The sequence below is a fragment of the Amblyomma americanum genome, chromosome 3 (genome assembly GCF_052857255.1).
Source record: "Amblyomma americanum isolate KBUSLIRL-KWMA chromosome 3, ASM5285725v1, whole genome shotgun sequence".
In the NCBI taxonomy this organism is placed as follows: domain Eukaryota; kingdom Metazoa; phylum Arthropoda; class Arachnida; order Ixodida; family Ixodidae; genus Amblyomma; species Amblyomma americanum.
This window is the reverse complement of record NC_135499.1, coordinates 123,769,619-123,790,165: the sequence shown is the minus strand read 5'-3', so window position 1 is coordinate 123,790,165 and position 20,547 is coordinate 123,769,619. Positions and strand designations below refer to the sequence as shown.

Sequence of the window (20,547 nt, the reverse complement as noted above, 5' to 3'; positions counted from 1 at the left end):
TTCTGCAACAAAATTCACGCTCGCCTTCGAATGACGGTCTGAGGCGTTCTAGTGAAAGTCGCAAGAACGCACCCTGCCCGGCGACCATTTTTTGTTTTACTCAAAATCCACGCAAACTGAAGTGACCGCAGGTATGTACAACATACCATTTGGGCAGAATGCGCCGATTTCCGAGCGAGGCGCTGAGATCGAGTCCTACAGCGGCGGGAGGGAGGCCACCCTCTGCCAAGGCCACCAGTCAAGTGGCACCTTTCCCGCAGGCTGTAGCAAGCTTCACACGTGGGCTTCCGCAGTGACCCGCACGAAAAGCGGCGCACAATGGCTGCATTCCACTCGAATCGCGCTTGCCCCCAACTGAAAACTGGTCCTTTTTGAAAGCGACACGCCCAGACCTTACTCGAACCTCTCTAATAGCAGGTTCATACGTAACAAGAGCAAAAAAAAAGTAAAAAGGGAAAGAGTGTGAGAACGCGTTGTCCGGCAGTCGGCGGGGGTCTATATAGAGCTGCCGCCGCCGCTCTGACAGTCGTCAGTGCCGACCCAGCGCTCACCGTTGCAAACATGATCGTTCAGGTAAGCTCGTTCGAGCGTGGCGGGCGACGCTGCAAGCATCGGACTCAGCTCGGAAGCGGTCAGCCAGCTACGCCGCGAACGGTTCGCGGCGAGGTCGAACTCGCGCATAAGGCGACTCGCCTCAGTCGAAACTTTGTTCGTACGGTTTGCAGGAGCGCAGTCTTCTAAACCGCTGAATCTCCAAGTCGTATTTCATAGCGTTAGTACTAACCTCTCTCTGCGGTCATCACCGCAGAGTCTTTTGGCGACTACTAAGGCGATTACCGGTGGAAAGGTGGTCGCTGAGTACCAACTTGGTCATTCGTTGTATCACGCTGCTTGTGAAGCATGGAGCTTCGTGAATCTTGCCTGCGCCTAAAATTTTTGCGCCTAGATTGTAGACCCTGTTTTTCCGAAGGCCTCCCACCGCCAGCAAAGGCAGTCTATCAGGTGGGAGAGCGCGTAAATCTTAATGCCAGACAAGCTATAGGCCTTTTTTGTTTCTGGTCACGAAGTTTAACTTACCTACCTTTTTTCTCTTCACCATATTTTACCATTTCATGTCGTATGCTATCCTTATATGTATTCTTCCCCCTTTGAAGCTGACAGTGCTGCTGGCCCTATCGGCCCTGGCTTCCGCTGGAGGCTACGGTGGTCACGGACACGGTGGAACCAGCAAAACCTACAGGAAGCAAAACGTTTGTTGCTGTCTTTGTTGATTTTCTGATTTCAAATTTATTTGAATGTTAACTTCAAACAGTTACTTACGCGCTATTTTTTTTTCGTAACTAGCCCTCCGCCATGAAATAAGGTGGTCTAATTGTAACGTTTCCTCGGCATGCTTTAAACAGAGCTTGCAATTCTTTCTACAGCTACGACTTTCTGGCCGTCCTGGTTTCACAGTCTTTTGGCAACATAAGTACATGTAACTTTGGTTCTTGTTACATAATGAAGGTGAACAACAGCGCGACTGCAAGACATAACGCTGCGACTAGGAGTAGGCATAATAGTGCAAACGTTATTCATTTCTCGTCTCTAGATTCTGCAAGGCTATCGCACTTCTTCCTTAAGAGAACTCCTTGTTGGGTTAGTTGGTAATTGATCGTTGTACTTTAAAGACGCCAAAACCACAAAAACACGTGCACGCGGCGCTCTGTCCCCTTCTCTTCTCTCGTGCGTGTGTGTGTGGCTGTGGTTTTAGCGCCTTTAAAGTACAACGCACTTCTTCTCTTTCATGAAGAGTCGTCACTAACACGCCCTCATGTTAATGTAACTCTCACATTTCATTCTTCTCTCTCCCACCCGATTATAAAACTTTTTTTCCACCCTATAGTGAGACACTCATAAAATTTTTAGCGAACTAAACATCTGAAGGCTGACAAGCACCCTTGTATTCTCAAGACCTATTGGTCTCTAGGGGCGCCGGGAGTGCTCCACTTTACAGCTCAGAATCAAACCTCGTGGCCTGAAGAACTTTCATCAAATCTGAATATCCTCGCACGTAGGCTAAAGGCGGTTTATAAAAGCGTAGGAGACAAAATCGCCGTGTTTTCCTGTCCTCTTTCCGCAGGACCACGGCCACTACAGCTTTGGCTATGACATCGTCAACGGGTACGGTGCCGTCAACGGTCGCCACGAGACGGGCAACGCGTACGGCCCCGTGCACGGTTCCTACTACCTGGGCGACATCGACGGCCGCCACCGGCAGGTGCACTACGTGGCCGACAAGCTGGGCTTCCGCGCCGTCGTCAAGACCAACGAGCCCGGAACCAAGAGCAGCCTGCCGGCGGCAGCTCCCTACCACTCTGCGCACGGCAAGGCGGTCCCTGCCTACGGACACGGCGGATACGGAGGCTACGGCGGATACGGGGGTTACGGCGGTTACGGTGGATATGGCGGTTACCGGGGCTACGGAGGCTATGGGGGCCACGGCTACTATGGCTAGGACGTTGTCGCTGATCTAGAACTTACGTGTTTGCCATTCCTGTGGGTTGTCCCGTCTGCCTTCTATGCGGTAAGTAAAGTAGGGGTGCACATTTCCTCTATTTCATTTTTCCAGAAGCATGTTATCGAATTGGTATGAAGTGATTAACGTGTTGCGTTTTGTTACCGCAAGTAAGCCTACCCAGGTATGAACTACGGTCGCCAAAACTGTCCTGTCGCTTTTCGGATATCCTTTCGTTTAAGCACTGCTAGCTCAGAGTAAATTCCTCGCTTATTTTTATGTCTCGCTTGCAAGTACAAGTTTAAATATCCGTCAGTGGTTGCAAATGGCGGCCACAATTTGTTTCAAACACCAAAAAAATTTCCCAGTCTTTTTTTTATCTTCGCGCCTGCAGACAAGTAAGTTTAGGGATATAGTTGCCTAGAGCAAGACGTTGCACTCAACGATATTGTCTTCTTAGTTTCACTGTCTGAAACACCACATCTATCTTCTTAGGCGAATTATGTCTGTTGAGGAGGTTCCAATCATCAGTCGGTAACCTGCCAGTTCCGTCTAAATTTAGCACAATGAATATATTCATTTCAAATGATTTCCATCGTTGCTTCGATAAAGGCACCGAGCGAGGACAAGCTGCTCAGAGGCAAGCTTGACTGGGCACCAATTTTCTTTACCGGGCAATTTTCGAGCAGCCCTTCCGAAATAGTGGCGTAAACATCTGAATAAATCGCAGCACGCACCATTTCTAACGCTAGAAGTGAACAGTGTTTCTACCAACAATATTAACAATGTAGCAAGAAACAGTAGCGTACGATTGTGATCAGTAAAAGATTCATGTTAATAGACTAAGAGATAGAGCCAGTAAAAAAAATATGCTGTAGAAAATGTCTGGTATCGATGTGAGCTGACGCACAAAAGACTGCTGTTTGTTACCATGGCGCAATTGAAGAAACAAGCTTCGATCGAAAATGTAAAGTTCCACCTGCGGCTTCCTTCATGATGTTTTCACAGGGTGACAAACATATTAATTCTTTACTCTATCACTGAACTATAGACTCAGACATAGACTCAGACATGCAAATGTATATTAGCTGGAATCTTCCCGGTTCATAGCTAGTATAACCTCCGTCATCTTCGCCTCAATCGCTAATTCTCATGCTTCTACCTGCTACTGTTCAAGGATCTTCGTTTATTTCCGAGTAACAAAACACAACGTCCCTCATCAAGAACCGACCACTTAGCATCGTTTTCTTTATTTAAAACTTGTAAATGGAAACAGATGTAATAACTTGATCAGGTTTCTGAACGAGGTCAAGATGTTGGAAACAGCTCCCAAACAAAACAAGACAGCTTAAATCAGACAATCACACGAACGCATATATGATAGATTCACACTCGTCTTGTTTCGCGAAATTTTCTTCACGCACATTTTGATATACTGATCATTCTCCCTCTCACCTCCCATTAATTCACGTAGTGTGCAGCAGTGCATGAATTGAAAACTAAATATGAAACTTGTACTACCTATTTTCTTATCCGCGATTGGTCAAACTTCCAACCTGTGGCTGTCTAGCTTTTGAAATACGTTTACTCTCAAGAACATGTCAGCTAATTGTGGTTGTTTTTTTTTATTTCAGCTTGCATTGTACAGTTCCAAACTTCCTCATGGCTTCGAAGTCTTTAGCTGCTAGTCTGTGATAACGCAAAAGAAACGTCCATAGCACCAGGAGTGAAAGAAGACCACTGTTCTCGCCCATGTCAAGACTACGACCGAACTTTGGACAATGCGCTCCTTTTCTTCTTCCTCCTCGGTTTGTTTCGCTTCCTCTACGTTCTGCTTGCGCTGCCTCGTCTGCGACAACTTTCCGCTTTCACTGCTTGCGTGTCTGCTTCATGTGTAAAAAAGTGTAAATAAATGTATAATACGCTGTAAATGAAGACTGCTTTCCTGAGCTCATCTTTTCTTCTAGACGAGACACAATGTTTTTCACGACTCCGTAGCCGACGATTAGGTAGCGCCCACCACAATGGACGATTTGATAAGAAGGGTTTTGTTGAGAAGGCCTTCGGGGATCAAATTGGGCCCTTACATGCTCATTCACATATGTGGCGGAATTATGCGCGTAACCCATTTTTGTCACATTGGACGCCTACGGTACTTGCACTTGTTCTCGATTTGGTTCTGCTCCTAAATGATGGACATAATTAGAGGTTGGCCTCAGCTACAGTTCATGAAAAAGGTATATTCACTTCTGGATTCCGGTTCAATACCCTGCCTCTACTGATATAAATATTTTGTCTCTAGGAAATGCTTTTATTCTTGGATGCGGTGAGAGCCACAGTCTTGCTATAACCCGACTGATCTTCGGTAGTCATTGCCAAAATGTTGGGACGGGGAGAACACAGCGCTTAAACTCATAAATTTTTAAAACAAAAAAAAACGTTCAGCAGTGCTTCCTATATTGGGTTCAGGCATTGCTTTGTGTTCATTCTTTTAAGATAGACAACGTAGCTGATATCTTCGCCTTCTTTTGCATGATGGACATGCCTTTAATATCTTTGTCGCATTTCTTGTCTTTGTATGTTGGTTGTTTTAAGTGCACTAGACACAGTCTGCAATCTCCTACTAACACCTGCACCTTACGAGGCCGCCTGATTAATGCACCACGACGGTGTAATCGTCTTTGGCCCCTTGAGTTCTGAATGTTGAACTTTTCTCCGCAGTCCTCACAGGGCACCACTGCAGTTTGCACTGCGGCGGGTAGCCGAGGGCGTGGCCAAAGATATGCCTACCGCACAGATTGCCTCGCACAGTACAGGTGCCTACTGCTAGAATAAAACAATAGCTCCAGTAAAGACAGAGATATTGCGACTTTCTATGAACAAAATACATCTTGATTATATAAGCTAGAATGCTCTATCCGAACATCAGGACGCCTTGTCATGACATGTGAGTGTGAGTGCTCATTTTGGGGCCATTATAAAGTTCATCACAAAAAAGACTTAGCGTATTAGTTCAATTGTATTGCACACAACGCTGTATATTCCTGCAGGTTAATTATAAATAAAAGAAAAGCTTCAAGTGCATGATGCGTATTCACGACTTTAAGCGAAAGACATAATTTTCGCAGAGATTAGTTTATTTAGTCGAGCAACAAATGCAACAAACTGAAAGCGAAAAGAAAAAAAACACCGTAGAAATATATATACGCTCATTTATTTCAACATTTCGCATCGAAGAACTTAGTTTTCTTTTTCAAACAAACCGTCTTCACAGCCCAGCATTGCCGGTGGCGTTTGTCCACTGCCAAGTTTCGTTAAAAACCGGCGCCATCGAGATATCAGCAGTTGTTTGGACCTTCGAAGCTCCGGCGGTCTCATGAGACAACGTGCCTTGCTGTACTACTGTCGGCACTCTAGCCTCGAAAAACCGCCTTGTAGCTGTCGCTGTCTGAGCCCTGGTTGCGCTCACTTCACTAAATCCGCTCGCGTCCCGATGCAAATCATCCGTGTTGCTCTGATTCTTAAGCTGATATTCATCGGCCGGATTAGTCGTGGTATTTACATTTGCAGTGTTGGCAACGAGGTTCCATTGTCCCTTCTCCGAATTTATCAGCTGGTCATCAGAGGACACATTAGCCCCAGTGAATAAGGACATTGCTCCAGCAGATGCAATACTTAGAGCTGTGGATACGACATTGGCGACACCGCCACTTATGGACACTGCTGCCGGCGCGGTAGTTGTCTTAGTGCTGTTGGCACTCCAATCCTGATGTGCCTCAGCTAAGTTTCTCCGTTCCCCTTCATCACCGGTTGGTTCAGCAGCCACGTCACTCGGGACTGCTGATTCAGCAGTGGATTCACTGCCAGTCGTCGACTCTTCTGCAGACGTACTTACAGACGTCTGCACTTCAGAAGCAACCTCAGTCGAGGCTGTCGATTCAGCAGTGTTTTCACTATCAGTCACTGGCTTTGCCGGAGATGTACTGAGCGGCTCCTCCGCTTCAGTTGAGGTGTCACTGGGAGCAATCGATTTTGCAGTGGTCTCACTGCCACTTGACGACTCTTCGGCAGAAGTGCTATTTCCTTTCTCCGTTTCGGCACTGCTGTTGCTCGAGGATGTTTCTGTCCAGTCAGCTGTCTCCGTCCAAGGTGGGGCTGTCGCTTCACTGTCCGTCTCCGTGTCGGTCAAGGTTTCCTGACTTGTTATTCCAGTGAGATAGATCGGCCACACCGGGCCATGCGTTCCACTTTTTGGACGCCGACTACGGTCGGCGATGCCCTTGTATGGACGGTGGCCGAAATTCACATTAGAGCCCGAGTCGTCTGGCAGCGGCGGCTTGGAGGGCAGCTCCAGCTGCGACGGCAGGTGTGGTGGTGACTGATTTTGGCCTTCATCGGCTTCCTCTGGGTACAGCCTGCGGAAGGAAGCCTTCACTAACAGCGCAGTCGCGAGGGTGCCGGCAAACACCAGGCACGCGAGTGCTGGCGGACGTGTCCAGGCAACATTTTTCCGGCGATCGCCCCACGTAGACCTGGCGGACACCACAGATGCTGTTGTCTCGTCGTCGATGGGCTCGAAGCTCTGTACTAGGCTTGTGCTGTCAGCAGTAGTGTTCAGAGGTCCCCTGGGCAACATTCGCAAATTCAGAAGCGACAAATTATGTAACGCTACATCGCATTGTGAGCTTGATAACAATCACTGTCTTTCCATGCTTTGAATAACACAGGCTGTTACACTATGCCTTCTTGCGCGACAAAGCCGATAGTTTAATTGCGCCATATACACATGACTCTTCGTTTTCGGGTAAAAAGCGATTTTACGAAACTCTTGCACCCCGAACATAATTCTTAAAACTTGAGTTAAAGCCAATTTTTCGCCGAAAATCAGCCTTCTAGATGATGTCTGTTTTCCACATCACAGACCTAAAATACCGCAAAAATATTTGTGGATATTTGTTGCTTACTACCTGAGAACTTTCTTGTAAACGCCGAAATGTTTAAGGTGCGTTTCTTACTGAACACCCTGTAAGCGAGACTGCATTTGTAGCAAGGTGTCCGCATTGTCCCAAATAGGAGAAAATTTGCGTACGTTTCAGCCGGACAGGCGATAAAGAGGCGTCTTGAGATCCGATACATCAAAGTCGAATTTTCCCTTCAGATGGGAGGGGGGTACCTCTGAACGGCACAATGGCCTTGCTAATGCATGGTCTTCGAAAAGGGCAGTTTATAGGTGAGAGGCCGAAACATGACTGCCGACAAGACGTTTTATCAGATCACTGTATGAAGCGCTACCCATGCTAATGAAGCACAGATCTTAGGACCTTGGGCGTTTAAAATCGCCGCTGAGATTTTGAATGTTTGCACACTGTACAAATAAAGGCAGGTCGGCCTAATTCATATGCGCTACACCGCTGTAGAGGATTGGTAACGTATGACTAAATATTTGCAGTAGACTAAGAGAAATGTCCATCGGCAAAGCATGTTTTAGGGAAATCTGCGATTTCCATGTTTACGAAATAATTAACCGGAAAATACGGCATATTATGACAAGGAGTAAACCTAACTGTTAGTTTAAACTGTGATGTGCTGCAGAAAAACCTGATAGCGCACCCGAACTATGCAATTTTTCCAGAAGAACCTGATTTTCACCTAAACTTAAATTCCAAAAATATCACCTGATTTTTACTCCCCGAATACAGGAAAAATAAAATCGAAATACGAAGGGCCCTACATATACACGGTTGCACAGCGAATTGAAAAAGCAAAACGAGCGTGTGTATTCCGCAGTAATACAAAGAGGCAATATGTCGTGCAAACGCCGAAACGTTGACGTTGCAGTTCTTTCAAAATCCTGTATCATTGCATATGCAGCAAGGTGTCCGCGTCACCCAAGATTGTACACAATTTGAGTGCGCTACCGTTAAACAGGTGATACGCAGGCGTCTTGAGATCCAATACAACTGTGTCGCATTTGCAACTTCAGATGGACATTTCTGAAGGGCACAATTGCCTTGCTAATGCATGCATGGTCTTCGCCAGCAGCGAGCACCGCTACCCGCAGATTTGTGCGTCCTGTGCAGTGCAAGTGGGTGAGGAAGCTCGACTGAACGCCCAGCAAAAGATTATGTCCAGTGGGACTACGCCGCGATGGCGACCGCCCAGGCCTTCGACTTGTCAAATCTCATGTATTCCTTTAAGCAAACGTTCTTCAAAAGGACAAGGAGTGCTTCCTAACCAGCCTCATAGTTCTGACAAATATACTATGGGTTGTGCTCGAGAACGTCACCCTAGGCCATCTAAACGAACCACTAGAATAGCAAGCGTTGTAGATGAACTTAGTAGTTGAACATTGCCACTTTCGTAAACTCCATTGCCATTTTCTACTACACGTTTCACGTCAATGCAGCCCAGTGGCCGACCCAGATAAATTGATTCCATTCAAAAGAAAGGAAGTGTTTTGCGGCCCCTGGACTCTATCGAAAAACACAGAAGAAATTTTTTTTCACTTCAAATTTTCTATAATTTATAACCAAACAGAAATTCTACTAGCAACAACATGATTTTCTTGTGCTGTCCGCTGTCGTAACGTTAGAGCAAGTTCTGTCGTGACAACATAAATCTTAAAATGCGACTGAAAAATCTGCCCTAATAGCAGGACGGCAAAATTTTTGTATTATTTTGAGGCCGATTCTTTCGTATTTTCCGACTGGTTCATACGGTCTCTTTGTGACATCTATATAATCTGGGAGCACCAGGTAGTAAAATATGACTGCATTAAAAGGCATGAGTCGCAATTACAGTCTGCCAACGAAATAAAGCGACTTACATGGAGGAAGAGCCAGGTAATGAACTCGTAGGCAACGACATAGTATTCTCCTCGACCAGGTCCGAAGGCCACTGAACGCCAAAGTGTTCGGAAGGCACCGATACCGCATGTCCAGCTGCCGGCAGAAAGCGGCGATCCGTGTTCGACTCCCTGTACGTAGGCCTCCCTTCCTGTCCGGCCTCTTCCATTGTTCCTCCGTAGAGAGGGTTCCTCAATATTCCGGGGCTCGGAATGCTAGTTGCTTGCCTGTGTGGCGACGACATCGCACCGCCTCTCAGGGGATACTGCTAGGCCTGAAAAAATGCAACAATGATTGGCAGTTTCTTTGTCTTCGTCTTTTCCTGCCGGTGGTAATGGTGCCTACCCTGAGAACAGGGAGCATCAATATTTTCGTTCTCTTTGACGCGCATGGCTAAAACTATCGCACGCGACATGGGTGCAATGATGGATGGGAAGCTAGTTACTAAGAGAGGAAAATAAGTATTGAAATGCGTGCCTTTCAGCGTCAGAATAAAGGCATTTGAACTGTATATAAAAATGCGGATGGCGGCAATAAGCACGAAAAGTTGATTCCTGCAGCTGAGAACATTTCATGAAGTTACGCACGCCGGGCATGCATTGGCTACATCGACATTTATTTTACCTGATGAAAACGCTTCGTGAAAATGAGCGGCGAAAGAACAAACTCTTGCTTCACAGCATCATGAAGCTCCCGCTACTACTATTTGAAGATTTTATGAATTACAACCCAAAACTCCTGTAATAATTAATTCTAAAGGCTGAACTAACCATTTCCTGAACACGCAAAAACATGCAAGCACAGAATAATAGGCGAAGTTGGCGCGTTGGCCTTCCAAAGTTTTTTCTTCTAATTTAAAGAGAGAAAGTAGTGGCAAGTCGCTGAAAAATGGTGAACCAGTTTGTGTAAAAGACGAAAGTTAGGAAAAGATAGTTCCCAAGCGAAGAGGGCGCGAGGATGCCAGTAGTTGTAGCCGTTGACGAAGCTGCATGACAACCATGCCTTGTGGAGAAAGTTCTTATGAATAGAAATAAGCGACTACAGCACTTAGGTTTGCTTAAAACTGGCGGTGTGATTTCTTTCCGGACAAAAGTCACTTTTTGGTAAGCATGTACACACACAAGGAAACCTATGTCTTCACCAGCAGGATTTTTGAGCTTCTGTATTGAACCTATATTTATGTAAATGAGTATATCTCAATTTACTATGAACTATTATACACTATGTCTAAGATATGCCAGGTGTTTCAGAGAAGCCCACCACTATATTTTAAAAATATAATTTTGAGGTAAAGAGAAGCGTTTTGCTTCATAGCAACGCCAATGTTGGTGGCTGTCAGAAAACAGGCGAATTACAAAAACTAGCAAAACAATTAACTAAATTCTAATAGTTAACTTTTGAACTATTAACGGTAGGCATCCAATTCCGATTACACGTACTCTATGACGCACGGATTACACGACAATCTCTGCCCCGCCCGCGCTGAAGCAGCGAAGTGGCGAGAAGCGCGGAGGACCACAGCATGGGCAGGGCGGAGATAGTCCTCTAGGGCGCGCGTCGTGCAGTGACGCGATTAGAATGACGTCGTGTCGCGCCCTCCCGCAAGCGCGTGATTTTTGAATGTCGCGTGATATGACCCAAATTCCTTGCGCCACAGCGGTGAGGGTAATTGCGATTTCAAATTCTAAAAACTGATATGACTACTACTAACGACAAGCTCCAAATCCCTCATTGCAATTCTACGTTTATCGATAGCAGCAATGTTAACTATTAGATTTTAGTTAATCGGAAAATTAGTTTACATGATTCACCTGTTTTTTGACGTCCGCCAACACTGGTATGGCGATGCCACAAAAAAAATGGCGATGGTTTAGCTCTGGTTAAACCTGGAGTGACGCGATAGCTTCAGCTGGCTGAGTGGAACTTGCTCAGTTGAATTGCAAAGTCAGTCTCGCCGCTTCGTTTCGTTGGGCGTTCCTTCTTCATCTTCGTCCCACTTGACATGGCGCATGCGCACAGCTTTTGCAGCTCGGTTTCGCCGGCGTGCCGCGCCGCCGGCAGCAGCATCGGCTCCGCACCACGTGGCTGGTCACGTGACCAACCACGTGACGACGTGGTGCTGGCAGCGCCGCCACCGTCACGTGCCGCCGCCACACTGTAGGCTCGAAATGCTACCGTAATGTAGCTATCCATGCAAAACTCTTCGTGACCTCAAAAAACCCTAATTTTAAGAATTATTGGCGGTATTTCTTGAAATACCTGGTATACACGGTGTTTCACACAAGACTTAAAAATTTTAAAAATAGGTTTTTTTGCGATCTTATGTCAGCGCATCAGGAAAAGCATCTACGAGCGAAATCCTAGGTTATCATGCCACAACATGAATATGTGAACGTAAATTGGCTACATTGGCAATGCATTACATCGGCAATGTATTACATCGGGCGGTAAACCAGCGAGAACTACAAAATTCATAGCCCTCTCACTAGCTCTGTACATGCGCAGGGAGTGTTGTGATATGGGTCTTCAACGAGCTGTAACAAAATTTCTGCTCCTGGGCAACCACAGCACCAAGCGGCAAGATTTATGTCTGCGTAATGTGCTTGTATACTTGTCTATACCAACAATACAAAACACGCCTCAGTCGTGCGTATATAATTATTAACCCATACCAGTGGCTAGAAGCTGCAGATCAACAGAGAACTGGCAGCACGTTTGTGAATTATGCAGCCAGCGCTCCATCTTTAGCCGGCGTTCTCTGTTGTTGCTACTGAACTGGAAGCGGAATGTCTACCGTCCCTTACCGTCGCTTCTTGACCATATGCGTTTGCACGACCAGCAGCGCTCCAGTGGTCGTCGCTTCACAGCCGGATCTCCGTAACACTCAGTTAACGTGCTTCATTTCCCTCGTTTTCGATCTTTTTTTTTTTTCATTCAACAAGCTTGCAGAGGCGCTTGCAGAGCGTCTCTCCTCTTTCGAAAGCTGCTGTGGGGGTCTGGCTGGATTCACAGGATAAATAATCTTTTTTGCATGCCACTCGTGTATCTAACAAAAAAAAGATGTGTCGCTGGTTTCTCCCCCATCCTCCCTATATTGTCAACATCTTTTTAATGCCGCCGCGCATCTTTGTTAAACGTAGTACAAAGTAACCCCAATTTTCTGCTAACCGTCTGCATAAATTTTATTAGAATCCTCGTCGATAACAGGGGTATTTAATTCCTGCCATCATTTCATGCAACCAGAGAGCCACAAAGGAATACAACATGATGGGACTCAGCGGCAGCCAGAGCACGTAAGTTGCCAGGGGCCCGTGTCGTGACTGCTGTTGTAGCGATTCCCGGGGTGGAATAAGACTCCTTTCTCTTATATAATGTCGTTGCAACGCGATGCTGTACATTTAACGCGCACTACTTATTTATAGGCGTTATTTTCATTAGTTGCATCCGTCCAGTCCCATGCAACACTAACTCGTATCGCCGTTGTCTGCTTGTTGCCAGGAGGGAGCCAATAGTTGCGGGCTGTCTGCTATTTGCTTCCATAAACTCGTGGAGGTCCTCAGCCTTTGGTGTACCGCAAAACCATGTAATTACATCCCAACCACTTAATTAACAGAAAGAAGACCTCAGAATATTTTGTACTGTATAGGGAAAAAAACATTTACTACTGAAAATGGAGAGCACCCCTGGAGGACAAAGTCTAATGCCAATACCTCACTGTCGGGAGACATTTGCTAGAAAGATACCTGAGCCCTGTGTCAAAATTTTGAAGAGACTCAAGTTAGCAAACCCCCTCCTCTTGATTGGCGATCTAGGATATATGAACGATAATATTTAATGGAAATGTTTATCGGTTGAAAGCCACGTTTCTTACGGAATTATGACATTCGGATTAAGCTGGGAAGAAATACAGAGTATACCTGTGCAAGCTTAAAGAATACAGCTACAGTGCCATTGTAGAACTCGCAACGACGCTATGGTTGCGAAAGCCGGACTGATCCCTGGCAGCGCGAGCATTACGTCGTCATCATCAGCTATAGGCCACCTGGAAATACTGGGGGCCGGTATGTGGTCTTTGAGTCCGGTGAAGTTCGTACTTATGAGTAACACACAAATCCAGTCAAAGACGCTGTAGATTCTACGCTGTATATTCTGCTGAGCTATATGGCTAAACCAAAGCTATAAAAAATTTCGTTCTAAAATAAAAAGATGTTACTTGTGGCAACTTTCTCTGCATGAAAATAGCGTAGAGCGTGATACGAAGCTCAGTTTTTTGTGAAATACTTTTTACTGCGTCCAGGAGTGTGCATGCAAGAGCAGCCAATTTTCAATATTGAGCATGCTAAATGTGTCTAAAGCGACCAAATCTGTTAGCATCATCGTACTCTGAGATAAAGGTGCGAGTTCGCTGTTTACAGGATTGTGCACATAACGCTATGAAGGGTTAAAAAATGCATTCCTACTGAATAAAGCTTGAAAGTGGATCCTTGGCACTTTCCTTTTTCAACACCTAACTTCAGGTGGTGAGAGCGACTAACTTTCTTCGATAGTTGTCCGGACCTGAAATACGTGGTGTAGCGCGAAAAAGAAAAAGATACGACAGGCGCAATGGGTAGTACTCGACAAATTCCTCTACTTTGGCATTCATTAATGCCCATAGACAGCAAAGATTAATGATAAATTATTAAAAATAAGCAGTGAAGTGTAAATTAATTTTCCAAACTGGTTCAAAGCGTAAGTGTCCAAAGTATAGAAGTTTAGGGTCCAAGCAAGGAAAATGTTGATTACAATACGATAGATCACTGAGGGACTGTCAGGTCGTATTAGCTCGCCCATTGGCTTGCTAAGACAGCCCCGTTACCGACCAACTGGAGAAGGCAGAATGACTGCATTGCATGATCAAGATGCTGTGCTGCTTCGGGGGTTTGACCACCACACAACGTTCATGGAATGGAAAAAAAAATTCTAGCCGCCACCCACTCAATTTGAAAGTTCCCAGAGACTGCAGCTATAACGCCGGGCTGCCCCCGTTGTTCCAAGCAGCACCCTTTTGCCGCCTGTGGGCGGGCGTGGCCCTCACTAACGAGTATTCTTTGCTTCCTGCGATGGTTCACTCACCAGAGTGGGCCACTCCGGGTGTGAACAAGTAATTCAGCACGTGCTGCGTCGCTTTGCCCTCTTCGACGCTTACCGACTATGTCTTAATAGAGCAATGCGCCGACTGGAATTTCGTTCCCACATGGTAGCTAATATATTAGAATTGTGGCGTCAAGTGCCACTGCTCTACCAATTTGTTATAGCGACGTTTTAAAGGCAGGGGCTCCTGCGCCCTCGTTTGGACACACTGTGGGTATTCTGTGCTCGGTCTCATTAGTTACTACTGAAACTGGACGACAAACGTCGTGGCCCTAGAACACGGCGGCATAAACTTCTGTGCTCTCTCTCTCTTTCCTTTCCTTCACTTCTTGCATGGGTAGGGCAGGCAAACAGGCACAGTGCCTGCCTCGTTAATATCCCTGCCTTTCACTGGTTCTGTCTCTCGAACTTCTTTTATGAAGCGAGCTCGAGTTTCACAGAATCCCTGCAAATAGAATACCCAATGCCGCAAAGCGAACAAGTTATTTCTAGAAAGCAAGCCCGTGAACAAAACCAAGCTTTTGAATCTGGTGCGTTACCTGCTCGCTTCTATATTTGCCGCACATTAAGCGGGCACATCCTGGAAAGGTTCCGCTCTGTACCTTGTTTTTGTCAACCAAAAACCGGATACGAAACATGAGATATTTTGTAGATAAGAAAGTTTAACATGAATGTGCCATCCTTGTCTATCCTATTAATGTCTTTGTTCAGAACACGTGCTGTGCATAAACTATGCAGCACCACTTTTTTTGCCCGTTTACTTTTGGGTTTTACCCTTTTTGAACTTTCTGAACGGCGCATGTTTAGACAGTGACTGATGGCAGCGTAGGCTACCCATAATGCGTAGTATTTTGCGCCGTGCTATGCACAGAGCACAACCCGCCACCATGAAGACAAAGCTGTGAAACAGCCGCATCCGTGGCGGTAGCAAAAAAAAAATTGAATGTCGCGTGTCGCCATGCGTGCCAGCCGCAATTCCGGTTACAAAACAGGTGTCAGGGGAATAAACAACTCGCGAGCTGTACCACCGTGAGGAAGGAGCTTCTGGTAAGTTCTCGGGTATTATTCATTTGTTTATTTATTATCTCTTATATATATATATCCACAGTTTCACCGTACTTGTTCATCGGCGAGTTCGCCTTTACCTGCTCGTGGTTCGTAAGAATTCCCGCTTGTAATGTCGATCCAGGGAGGACAACGGAAGGGGGAATTGGTTTGAAGTTCGCAATGCTTCGCAGACTACATCGTCGTCTAAAGTAGGTATGCGTAAGCATGAGATGCATTCACGGAAAGGTTCACTGCTGGCAGCACCGCCGTCCTGCCCCACTCCTCTTTTTTTTTTTTCGGACAGGGGTGTGAAATTGGTTTCTTAAGCTGCATTCACGGCTTGACGAGGCAGTGCCAACAGGCTGTTCTGTTCCAGCTGGAGAGCTGCTCTCGGTGGTGGACGCGTCATAGCTCACGTCAGCTCTTTATTGCTACTAGCGACTCATTCGGCTGCCTGCGATGCCTTCTTTCCTCCGTGTATGGTTACGGAAAGCTGCCGTTGGGGACGTAGGCAACATTCCTCTCTCTTGACTCATTCGGCTCCGATACACGACCACGGATGCAGCCCTACTGCCGTCTCGAAGCGGAGAACGAACGAATGAAAACGTAACGAAGACGGCGACTCATCCATTTTCAAGTGCGATGCAGCAGTTAAAACCCATAGCGCCAGACGTCTCAGCGAAGGGCCGCAAAGCCGTGTGATTGACCGTCGAGACGAGCCACCTAGTTTCACGATTTCCCTTCCAAAACGGTGCAGTTTGGCGCGGGGAGTTATATTCGGCGCAGGAACAACCTCCTGATAGGTTACCTTATGTTGACGAATGTATGCGAGTTCAAGAATTTCGAGGCTCTTGCTTGCAGTCGGGAATAGATATTCATTTCGAATCCCGGCACAGAGATCGGAATGTTTATTTTCCCTGGATAGAGTTCGAACGGTAACACCCGGAATGGTTGGGAAAGTTGCTGCTTTAGGTTCGGCTTCTGATTCACCTTTCGGTTAGCCTTCATTTCCTGCTTACGTTTCAGCAACAGCTTCACCAGTGCACCGTCAAGATGTCTGCCATAGTTTATGGGCCAGTGGTAGCAAGAAATGTTTTAACTTTAAAAAATGTTTTATTATTAGTTTCCTCGCGAAATCCAAAAAGGGGCAAACTAGCTCGGAGTAGGCAGAGTTCAGAGTAGTAATAAACAAGCTTTCAAAGGCTACCTAAAAAAATTATCGTGGCTTATTCATACCTGTATGCATCAGCCAGCAATAAGCGACGGTGTTTTTCAAGGAGAAAAAAAATAAAAAAGGGTTCATACTGAACTCACGACTGGGCAGCATGACCACAAAATTGCTTCCACTCGTGCTGACACAACTCGGTAAAGTGATTGAATGACTACGTCTTAACTACAAAGAGTTTCCGGTGGCATCGGAGCCTCCATGGGTGAAGGTGGTGCCCAGCAGTCCTGAGAGCCATTTATAAGCAAAATCACGTGCTGCACCCAGTTGGTAAGTCGTAAGAGCTTTACATTTTTTTTTGCTCTGATTTTCTTCACAGTCTCGATTAGTAAATGATGCTTGTGTTTAAGCAACCTAACTCTCGAATGTTCAAACGCTGAACTTATAAGGTTTGGTTTGCTACAGAAGAGGACGCTTTCGAAATCCAGAGTCCATTATGTGTAGGAGTCACACCGATATCTGTTGTATTAATCTGAGTGAGTTGCTGCTATTTCGTTGCAGGACAGTTAATGTGGCATTTAAAAGCAATATCATAATGTTTTTGCAGAGGGTCAAGATGCCGCCATATTGTTTGGAGATTTTCTGACCTTGTCAATATAAAATTGATGAAATAGAGGCAGCAGTTACATTACTGTTCGTCCTTACAAAGCTAGTTCAATTTCTTGATTGACCAATTTTGCTATCCATGCTTGAGAAAAAGGATTTCGAGGTGTCTGTACAGCTCGGTTAGAAAATTATTTCAACAATCAAAATAAACTTTAAAATAGCTATCAAGTTGGCAGACAAAAAAATAATAAAGTGTCTGCAAGGCTCTTTCTTTGGCTTCTTGTTTAATATATAAATGACTTTCGAAAGTTGAATTGGAAGTCTAATTCATTTCAGTTCGGTGATGATAATGCGTTAGTTATAGCGCATCTCAGGTTTAACTGGATGCAGGCTGTCTTCAATTCGATATTAAAATATTGCGTTAGTATCAGCGCACTCAAATTCAGTCAGGAAGTTATGTAGAAGGGGTAATAAAAAAATATATGTTTATATCTTTAGTAATCTTGTGTGTTATGCATGGTATTTGTGATTTCTATATTTGAATTTTGGAAACCTTTATATGTGAGTGTTTTTTTCTCTTTGAATAACTGCAATTGATCCTACAGCCTCTTTGTGGTTTCTAGAGAGTGCGTTGTTAAATGCTGTCATATTATGGTGCAGTGCAGCAGGCCATACATTAACACTTCAGGACGACCTACCTTCCTTTCTCTCAAATGAACCTGTCTCTCCGCCTCATGTACATTATGAAAATTGTACGGTCAACTTTTTGGTACTGCAATGAAATCTGTGGAGTAGAAACTGTTCTTTGCATCTGTTCTCTCTACATTTTCATTTTTTTTTCTCTTTTCTTTCTATGTTTAAGCCAAATTTTGAGGAAATATGGCGGGCCAGCCTTCCGCCCCGCACTCCTACACCGCGGACAGAGCGTTCCCGCTCGCTAACCGCGAAGGGGTTCGTCCTCGAGGATACAAAAGAAGGGACGACAAAGCCTGAACACTTATATGCTATTTATTACAGTTGCAATTAATACACAGGGCTGGCCAGCTAGCTACAAAACATCAATGAGGCATTCCTCGCAACTAGAAGGCTACGCCAGAAGGGCTTCCGACTTACTCCATGGCTGGGGCAGGGGCGCGACATCGGAGGTATCGGCGACGAACGTTTATTTATTTATTTATTTTTATTTAGAACGTACTGCAGGCCTACAGTAGGCCCAAGCAGGAGGGGCGAGTACATAATATATGCAAAAAAGAACAGGTTTAGCAAAATTGAAAAAAATGTTAGATACAAGTTGTAACACAAAATACAGCAATAAATACAAGGCTCAGATGAAATACAAAAAGTGAACGAAAAAAACGGCTCTCAAATTAAATGCTGTGAAGAAAACATTGAGTCAAAAGAATCAGCTCTGGTTAAGAGATCTGGCGAACACCTGTTCCACTCCTCAATGGTGCGTGGAAAAAATGAGTATTTAAAGGCGTTAATCCTAGCACTGTAAGGGGTTATTGATTGTGTATGATGATTTCGTGTTTGGCGCGTAGTGTTAGGTTAAGTAGTAGTAGTATGCGCCAACAATGGCGGCCGAGTTTTCCCGTGCGCGCCGCATTCTTGGCAAAGCCATTCCCGAGCAGTTGCTGGGGAAGGTGCCGAGAGCACGCGTTTGTTGCGTTGGCTTCGATGCCTGGAACCAGACGTCCAGCGGCAAGGCACGACGGATCTCCGTGCGCCTGCTGCGGAAGGTGACGAGTGCGCGCGGCTGCAACCGCTCGTGACGCTGGCCGGATCCCAAAGAAACCCTTGCCGGCTCCGTGAAATTTCGCGTAACCTTCGAGGTGGCGCTCCCGTCGCTGCTTCCGGTTCCCTCATGAGGGAGACTTCTCTCCTCGACCAACCGGTGCTGTCCTGACGCACGATTGTGAAGATGGGCTGCGTCGAAATGGAAGAGGGGAAACAGGTTCTCCAAAAATTATATGTTTCTTACGATACTATATCTGCCTGCAGCTTTACACTGTTTGGCTGATGATCCACTTCGTTAAACACAACAACAACGCTGAGCACTGTCTGGCTGCCTGGGCTGCATACAAATACCGAAGTCTTTAAGCACAAATGAAATTAAGTGCGTGTTATTGCGTGAATAAAGCGCATACCTGAAAAAAAAGTGCACAACAGACCGGGAACATGAGAAGGGTGGCCTGGAATACAAAAATACTGATGTTTCTTTTACTAAAGGAAGATCGGAATGTTTTTTTTTCGTCCATGCTGCTCATAACATATTGAGCTATGTTTCATATAACGATAAGCCGTCCTAAGAACTTAGATTATGGCAACCGAATCAGCAAGTCGACAGCTCTGCGTCAGGGAAATACAAAATCCATAAATATGAAAATGAAAAACAAATTACCACACGTAGCTGCCGTCGTTTAGAGACCTGCATTACATCATGTAAACAAGCATGAGAACACTCAGACGTCTCAATCAACATGCGTCGATGTGTTTTGGAATCGACAGGCATTTACTGTGGCGCACGTATCAATAATGTATTGGTATTCGGCTTCACAGCGCAACTTATCAGAAATCTAGGTACTGGCGTCGACAACATTTCAAGTCAGGCATTGAACGATGTGTATCCATAGCATTCTTCGCATAAACTTCGTAAACACTCAGAAGAATACGAAAAGCGCTACCTTTGCAGAAAAACCGAATGCTTGCTATAGAGATGTGCGGAACGAAATATCTGCGAGGTAATTGCAGGAAACTTCACGCCGCATTCTGGAGTTGGTGTCTCCGGTTCTTCTTTCTCTTTTATTTCTCCTTCTTCGCCGTTCGGCAGAGACAGTTTGCGGTCTCAGTCACGTCTTTATCGCGGCCTCCAGCGCGTCGAAGACTGGGCGCATTCCTCTTCGTCGAGACGGGTGGCGTCGTGCCTGCTAGCCCTCTTGGAGGTTGCATCCGCTGGAACCACAACAAGATTTCCTCGGCGTAATGACGACTTGCGCTGGCGTTTCGAAAAAGGGTCGTTACTGGAATTGGCCGTAATCCGCCGGCTTACCTCTGATCGATGGCGTTAATTAGCTCCATGACGGCTTCGACAGAAGCAGGGCGGTTTACCTGACGCGCCACACTGCTTAAATACGGACCGCTGAAAAACTCGCAGCACGCACGGGAACGCACCACCACCTGGACAGGTCTCTAGTCGCTGCTATTCTGGCTATTCGAGTAAGGCTTCATAACCAGACTGCCTGCGTCCACCCGAG

At 45.8% G+C, this 20,547-nt stretch overlaps 3 protein-coding genes across 3 annotated transcripts in view; 2 read left to right on the top strand and 1 right to left on the bottom strand.

The window, feature by feature from the left end:
• The first annotated feature begins 515 nt into the window (after positions 1 to 515).
• On the top strand, positions 516 to 4,432 carry LOC144124880 (adult-specific rigid cuticular protein 15.7-like). The gene is made up of 4 exons (XM_077657813.1): positions 516 to 573; positions 1,155 to 1,250; positions 2,123 to 2,566; positions 4,132 to 4,432. The coding sequence occupies exons 1-3, from the start codon at positions 562 to 564 to the stop codon at positions 2,495 to 2,497; spliced, it is 483 nt and encodes a 160-aa protein (XP_077513939.1). The 5' UTR covers positions 516 to 561; the 3' UTR covers positions 2,498 to 2,566; positions 4,132 to 4,432.
• Positions 4,433 to 5,765: 1,333 nt separating this feature from the next.
• On the bottom strand, positions 5,766 to 9,592 carry LOC144124088 (uncharacterized). Its single transcript, XM_077656754.1, has 2 exons — positions 9,324 to 9,592; positions 5,766 to 7,122 (listed from the first exon to the last, which is right to left on the bottom strand). Exons 1-2 carry the CDS (start codon positions 9,584 to 9,586, stop codon positions 5,766 to 5,768), a joined length of 1,620 nt encoding a protein of 539 aa, XP_077512880.1. The 5' UTR covers positions 9,587 to 9,592.
• A 5,823-nt stretch (positions 9,593 to 15,415) lies between these two features.
• The window catches only part of LOC144124087 (calcitonin gene-related peptide type 1 receptor-like), a 32,358-nt gene continuing 27,226 nt past the window's right edge, over positions 15,416 to 20,547 (top strand). Inside the window, exon 1 of the mRNA XM_077656753.1 lies at positions 15,416 to 15,522. The gene's annotated coding sequence lies outside the window, so the exon portion shown is untranslated. The remainder of the gene's footprint in view (positions 15,523 to 20,547) is intronic.

Excerpts from the sequence above, each read along its gene's own strand:
- LOC144124880 (XM_077657813.1), top strand. Across the intron at positions 1,251-2,122 it reads AAACCTACAGGAAGCAAAAC|GACCACGGCCACTACAGCTT; the intron begins GTTTGTTGCTGT and ends CTCTTTCCGCAG.
- LOC144124088 (XM_077656754.1), bottom strand. The coding sequence starts at position 9,586 with ATGTCGTCGCCACACAGGCAAGCAACTAGCATTCCGAGCCCCGGAATA. Across the intron at positions 7,123-9,323 it reads TTACCTGGCTCTTCCTCCAT|GGGACCTCTGAACACTACTG; the intron begins GTAAGTCGCTTT and ends AATGTTGCCCAG.